This window comes from Agrilus planipennis, unplaced genomic scaffold (genome assembly GCF_000699045.2).
Source record: "Agrilus planipennis isolate EAB-ADULT unplaced genomic scaffold, Apla_2.0 scaffold22, whole genome shotgun sequence".
Taxonomy (NCBI): Eukaryota; Metazoa; Arthropoda; class Insecta; order Coleoptera; family Buprestidae; genus Agrilus; species Agrilus planipennis.
In genome coordinates this window covers 1,273,025-1,280,126 of record NW_020438874.1, presented here as the reverse complement: position 1 = coordinate 1,280,126, position 7,102 = coordinate 1,273,025, and the positions used below count along the sequence as shown (strand labels likewise).

Here is a 7,102-nt window from a genome sequence, read left to right as displayed (position 1 = left end):
GTAAATTTAGTATATGCACTTGTTCACCTGGTATATTAATATAAACATGCATTTTACTTAACAGCGAATTTTCTATTATTTAATTAATTGTAATATATTTCCGTAGGCCGAAAGATGTTTCTGTATTAATTCATAATTATGTACATTTTATAGAAATAAATATTTTTTATAGAATTCGTACTTGAAAAAATTACTTGCAACCTTAGTATTATTATTGTTATTCAACTAAACCCAACCCAACCCAACAAAAGCATAATAGATAATAAGTTTTATTTTAAAATATTGAAATGTATACTTAAAGTAGGTGCTTCTTGAATACCGGGATAATAAAGCGTATCCATTAATTAATAAACAAAACAATTTTGCGAAAAATGTTAGTGAATACCTTTAGTAATTTTAAATATTTCGTAAGTGCGTGTGATTAGGCACTACTGTCTCAGATGTTATATAACAACATCCAATAGGGTTATAAGCAAGTTGATCATTTTTTGAGGTTAATTCTTAATGTTTACATGATAAATGTAAATATTTATTGCAATAATGAGTGAAATATATCATGATTATAACGTTGAAATTATTTAAATATTATAATTAGTGCTTTTACCTTTGTTACAACTATTTTTTATTTAATTAAATTATGAACGTAGTGTACGAGACTGTGATTTTAATATTATGTTGTTTATCACTAGTGTCATGCTTTGATCCCTTTTCAATAGGAACAGGAGCTGCACTTGCAGCAAGTTATTTATATCAAAATTTAAAAAATACGGTTTGCTTTTTCAAAGAATGCTGTACAGAAAGAGAAATTCCTGCTAATTTTAACAGTAAGCTAGTTGAAAGTTTTACAATATGCCTCTACTTCAAAGTGTGTTACAGGGTTAGAAACTAGTCTAAAAGAAAAATTGTATGGTCAAAATTTAGTTCATGATGTAGTTGTAAATGCTTTGAAAGGACACTGGAATGGTGAGCCTACTAAAGCTTTAACTTTGAGTTTTCATGGAACTCCCGGTTGTGGAAAGAATTATGTTACAACATTTATTGTGGAAAGTTTATATGCAAAAGGAAGTGAAAGTGTTCATGTTCATAACTTTCTAGGAAGAATACATTTTCCATTAAAAGACAAAACAGAAGAATATCAGGTGGATATTTCAATAACATTTATATGAACTAGAATAACATTTAACTTATTTATTTTCTTCTCATAGCAAAAACNGGAAGAATACATTTTCCATTAAAAGACAAAACAGAAGAATATCAGGTGGATATTTCAATAACATTTATATGAACTAGAATAACATTTAACTTATTTATTTTCTTCTCATAGCAAAAACTTTATCAATGGATAAAAGGAAATGTAACAAAATGTGCAAGACTGATCTTTCATTTTTTTAAAATCGAATTAAAGTCGCAAGAATTTAATACGTCATTGATTACAGCAGTTACAATAAAAAATATATTTGTGTAAAAGACAAACAAAATTTATAGGATTGGCAAATTGCCGGTTTGGCATGACTTTTTGTACGACTATTGAACTTGAAAAAAGATTTTGAAATGTAATAAACAATTTCGACCACCACTTATTACGTTATCTATGACAAATACGAAGAAATATTTGACTTTTCAACTCAACCCATTAAACCAACTAAAAATAAATGGCATACTATATTTATAAATCGTACGTAATTAACATACTAGTTAATTAAAAATTTTATTTATTATTTTAAAGACAAAAGCGACTCCTTAGGGAGGAAGAAGACCTCTTAAAAATGCCCACGCGAGTCGACAAAACGTTGAATGAAAATCCCAAAAAACTATAGCTGCGAAAGCTTAAATCAGTTAATGTGTAATAAATGTTTGATTCTTAGCTGACTAACGAACCAAAAAAATTCAGTCTTCTCTCCTTCGTAGGTAGTAAACTTATTAAACATTCGTATTTTCCACATATTTCTTAAAGAAAGCTTTGCATACACTATGAAAATTGTTTGGTATTTACTCGACTATAAGGTACCCTTGAAGCTATGTTTGTGCCTGTTGACCATGGCCGCGAAAGCTTTACAAATCATCGCACTGCATTCAAAATATATTTATCGCAGTTTTAAAAATCATTCCTAACGGAAAATCACTGTATCCGTAACTACTAATGGACTTCCGGTGTTGTTAAGCATCAAACTGGGTAAAGTTTATAATAAAAAAATTCTGTAGGCAGTTATATCGACAAAAATAGAATTTCATTGAAGAAAATCTAGACCTATCCTACGTAGTGTGTAGAATGAAAAACATAAAATAAATCTAATGAACAGCACGTTTATATTTGCATTTCGTACTCGTTCGTACAATCGAAAAAATAAGAAATACGTCACAATTATGAAAAAAACTACTGATCGGCTGTGTACCGACGAAACGTTGGTCAGACGTCTCTAACCAAACGATTAAGTCTAATTGACAACTTAACTTTACATCTTAAATTTTCTGTTGTACAACTGTAGGGATAGATATACCAAATGGCAAAGATTAGTATGCTTAGATTTGCAGATGATGTAGCAGTATTAGGATCTAGCAAGGAGGAGTTAGAGATAGCTTTAAATAAAATGTATCTAGGAAGTCAGCTAAGTCAGGACGGAAGGAGTAATAGGGATATAACAGGGTCGAGTCGCCTTCAATAAAAAGAAATCACTTCTATGTTCTGAACGATTAATTTAGAAATTCGAATATAAAGGTGTATGTTTGGAACGCGGCGCTGTACGGATGCGAAACATAGACGGCGGGCGCGGCGAAAAAGAAAAGGTTAGAAGTGTTCGAAAAGTTATGTTACAGAAAGATGAGGATACTGTGGGTAGATAAGCTTAGAAATGAAGAGGTATTAGAAAGAATAGGAGAACAGAGGACTCCATGGAAGTCAATAAGAAGAGATAGAGATAGAAGAAGGTTGGTAGGACATCTTCTCGAGCATTAAGGTCTAGTCAGAGACATATTAGAGGCATAAATAGGAGTTAAAAGGATTAGAGGTAGATCTACATTAGATTACTGTTCGAAAATAGTTATGTATGTGGGTTGTTCTAGGCTTGAGGAAATGCGTAGATTAGCTCGGCATAGGAAAGAGTGGAGGTGCGTGTCCAACCAGTCTTAGGATCTACGACCTTATGATGACATATTACAAACAAAAATTATGGCGGAATCACCGGGAATCTTTTCCGATTAGTTAAATATTGTAAATTATGTAATTAATAGAATTATGTAATTAATTATACTGGATGGCTACAACAAAAGAACTATCACAGAATTTGGGATTTATTTCTGTGGTTATCTTGGCAATACAGATTATATAAGTATTAATTGTTTTTATTTTATTTGAGTTTGTATAATTAATACTTACAACGTCCCAAAAAATTATAATAACTTGAGAAGAATGTTTACGACCAAATGATGGTATCATTTTAATTTATTTCGATTGTACACCACATTTCTGACCCTATTTACATCCTCTTGAATCAGAAACTAAATTTAAAATGATCATTCAACTGCGTGAATACATACATGTACAATCCGATGACGTTTATTTATACCAATGTGTGAAGTAACCCATATCCATCTATGTTTCATTGTTTTTAGCATTGTTTTTTTTGAAAAAGTCTCATCCAAGTAACATCCTCATCGTGCGTGTTTTTAACACGTAATAGTTACATTGACTATTTCTTGGAAAATTTTACAATAGTTTCCCTTCAATATTTCTGATAAAATTGAGGTTTTTTGGAAAAATTTATAGTTGATACTCTTAACTGTACAAATCAGTGAATGATTGTACCATAAATCAAAATAATTAGCACAGTATTTAATAAAACTCGATCAAACATGATGCGGGGTGACCGCACGAACTATGTAAGACGTAAAATTATTCTGGTGAAGTTATGATTTTTGCAAAGTTCACGCAAACTAGAGTAGCTGACCAGACGAAAAAATTATTAGATAGTATGTAATTTGTCAAATTGTTCTTGAAATATTTGAAAATATGTACAGTAAAACCTACATATAACGAACTAATTGGGGGAGGGGGTGTCCGTTAAAGCCGAAAGTCCGTTATATAAAAATAGGTTTAAAATATATCAATAGACTTTTCTTTGAAATAGACTGTATTTAGATATAAATAAAAATACAAAATACAAACAAAATTTTATTTAATTATCTTCGGACACTCATCATAAAGTGGCGTTGCTGTTTGATATCGACTGGGTAATCCTATTTTGAAAAAGGAATCAAGTTTTGTTTGCACTTTCCAAGTTTGCTTTTTTTATAATTATATAGTTATATTTCTTTATCTGAAGAATAGTCAATAAATGTTATTGGATCGTCGAGATGTTACTGATAACTTCATTTTTGGCAGTGTTGTTTCTTCTTCGCTATCTTCACTTTCATCTTCATTTTTTAGGTTCATAACTTTATCTGCTATTTCACTTGTAGTCATGACTTCTAGCCATTGTAAAACATCTTCTTCAGCTATTTCTCCAACATTACTATGTATTGTAGTTTAGAAATCAGGAAGTTCAAATCCTAAATCTATGTCTGCATCTTGGCCATCAAACAAATTCTTCCAACCATGTTTTAATGTTTGCTGATTCACCTCTTTCAAAATTCACGCAGTTCAAGCGGTCAGTCCGATTCCTGCTTGACCGAATCATTTAAGCAAATTCGTTAAACATCACTTGTCCGGCATTTTATTTTGTAATTTTAATTTTTGTTTTTATCAACAAAGAAACAGGGATATTGGTATTGAAACTGTGATAATTTTCGATTTATAGATAATAATTAGTAATCACCGCTTTTATTAGGATTCGTAATGATCAATTTTCTAAAATTGGAGTTTGACTGCCGTTTATTTTTTTCAACAAATTGGCGTCACGTAGTGTTTCTATTAATTTGTACTGTAAACTGAAATGATCGTCAATATTATTCCAGAATATATTCCCGTCCGGTTTCAAAACAATAACAAACTAATTTTCTCTATATTTAAGCATCAAACTTCATACATAATGATAATTGCAGATACTTGGGAAAATATTCCGTTTTCGGCACACGGCTGTTATTCGTTATTTATTTATTTATTTAAAGATCAGATTAGGCGTAAAAATTTCGATTTGCTGCAAATTCTGGAATCTCAAAATACCAAAAATGTGAATAAGCTACTTGAACAGTGGCCAAAAAGTAAACCGTGTGACGTAGATGAAGACGCGTCGGGACGCCAATTTCTATAAATTCCTATCTAAGGTAGGCGTCTTTTCAGTAAGTTCGACGCATTTTCAGAATTAACAGCTTCCTGCCTAAGACTCAAAAAAATCATCATCGAAATTTTGAACATCGCAGCGTGTGTCTTACTCATATATTGAATACAAAAACTAAAACAATTTTTATAAAGTGACTAAAAATATTCAAAAATGACAGAATCCTGTATCACAGAAGGCTATTTGGTAAGAACCACTTTTATTCAATTAAAAAGCTTACAGTCGGACACCCCTTAAATCAACATTTTTTGAAATAAAAGCAAAACGTTACTTTCAGCAAAACTTTTCTATATTTCAGGTAACCACCTGTAATATAGAATAGAAAGTATTTTTTGTGTATTCCAACAGCAACTTTTTATGAAATTAGCGATTTTTAGAATACAAAATCTAAAAGGGTAGTGAAATTTTCATTCCGTAATTGGACTCGGGAAAACTTCTTTTGTTCACAAATAGCAGCAAGAGAATTACGTCTATTCAAAGCCATTAATTTTTATATTATTTTCCGAATTTAGGGAAGTTTTTTTTTTTTTTTTGATTGGAAATAAGAGAAAATTTTATCTAAGATAATAAAATTAATACGATTAGTACGTAACGCAAGAAGTAAAAGTTCGGTTTTTAACATAGGCACTAAAGTATGTAAATTATCTATAAAATAGTCTTTTAGCAAATTAAAATTCAAAATTAGATAAGCCTTTTTTTATTTTATTTCTTTTGTATATAACTGTTAAGAGAAAAAAAATTGTTTACTGTTACAAAAAATCCATCACTGTCTTCTAAATTAAGTGTAGCCAAGGATGCCACATTATGAATCTAAGAAAGAGTGTGAAGGCCAAACGGGCCATTAATTTACCGAATAATGAGGAATAATTCGTACCCTAATTCATATATCTATTTTCGATATGGCCGTTTACTGAATTACAAGGTGAATTTGACATTTTTTTCGCGCTTTATGAATACCAACACGGTTTATTGCTTGGCCGCCAGCCAAAATTCTTCAAACATCCGCTGACATCTAGAACATCTTAAGCGGCCAAAAAATAATTAACGCGCCTAATTAAAACATTTTTGACGAACGGGAAATGCAACATAAATTAAATCGAAGTTGCACAACGTAAGATGCAATTCACTTGCTGCAAATACCAAGTTCACAAAACTTACAAAAATGTTACTTTTTTTATTTATTTATTTCTTTATTGATAGGCTTTCAACATTTTTTAAATGTAATTTTTTATTATTAACGACGTCATATCGCTAATATCTATTATCAATTCCTATCAACTTTTTGATTTGTTTAATTTCGTAATTTGCCTTACTGAATTATATGCATAAAGTTGATAATGTGGCGTGAATTAAAGGTGAAAATCCAGATTATTACATATAAAATTAGATTACGTTGTTATTATTGCATCTTTAACGTCGATTACTGATGCCGGGGATTTTTAGGAAGCCCCATGTTCCTTAAGTCAGAGGGTTGCCCTTTTCAACAAAATATCAAACTCACACCAAGAAAAACAAGCTGTAAATCCATTTTCACAAGATAAATCGGTTAATCAATTACAGAAACGAAGATTTTCCAAAGAAGAATATGGAAGGTAAACAATTACAATGTGTAATTTATTATCTGTACATATTATACAATAGGATGATCCATTTGTCCCGATTAATCTTTGGATTCTACATGGATTTTTTTATAACATTTTGAGCAGCATTTTCGAAAGAATCCGTTTTTGAAATCAAAATTAAATGATTTCTTTCAGCAATACTAAAAAATTTTTGATCACAATAAAATTTGAGACGTTTCTTCATAGAATAGTCAATAACATTTATTG

The 7,102-nt window shown here is 30.4% G+C and overlaps 2 protein-coding genes and 1 long non-coding RNA gene across 4 annotated transcripts in view; 2 read left to right on the top strand and 1 right to left on the bottom strand.

Moving 5' to 3' along the window:
- LOC108732947 overlaps positions 1-7,102 on the bottom strand; it is a 26,500-nt gene that overhangs the window by 10,824 nt on the left and 8,574 nt on the right. The window contains exon 1 of one of the 2 annotated variants that reach the window (XM_018463954.1): positions 3,374-3,541. The exons of the other annotated variant lie outside the window; for it this stretch is intronic. The gene's annotated coding sequence lies outside the window, so the exon portion shown is untranslated. Of the gene's footprint in view, positions 1-3,373; positions 3,542-7,102 lie in introns of those variants that run through there. 2 annotated transcript variants of the gene reach the window in all.
- Positions 216-1,373, top strand: LOC112906280. The gene is made up of 3 exons (XR_003232242.1): positions 216-824; positions 877-1,139; positions 1,325-1,373. It is a non-coding gene; the product is annotated as an uncharacterized LOC112906280 (long non-coding RNA).
- LOC112906275 lies at positions 5,265-6,887 on the top strand. The gene is made up of 2 exons (XM_025980145.1): positions 5,265-5,459; positions 6,717-6,887. The coding sequence occupies exons 1-2, from the start codon at positions 5,427-5,429 to the stop codon at positions 6,867-6,869; spliced, it is 186 nt and encodes a 61-aa protein (XP_025835930.1). The 5' UTR covers positions 5,265-5,426; the 3' UTR covers positions 6,870-6,887.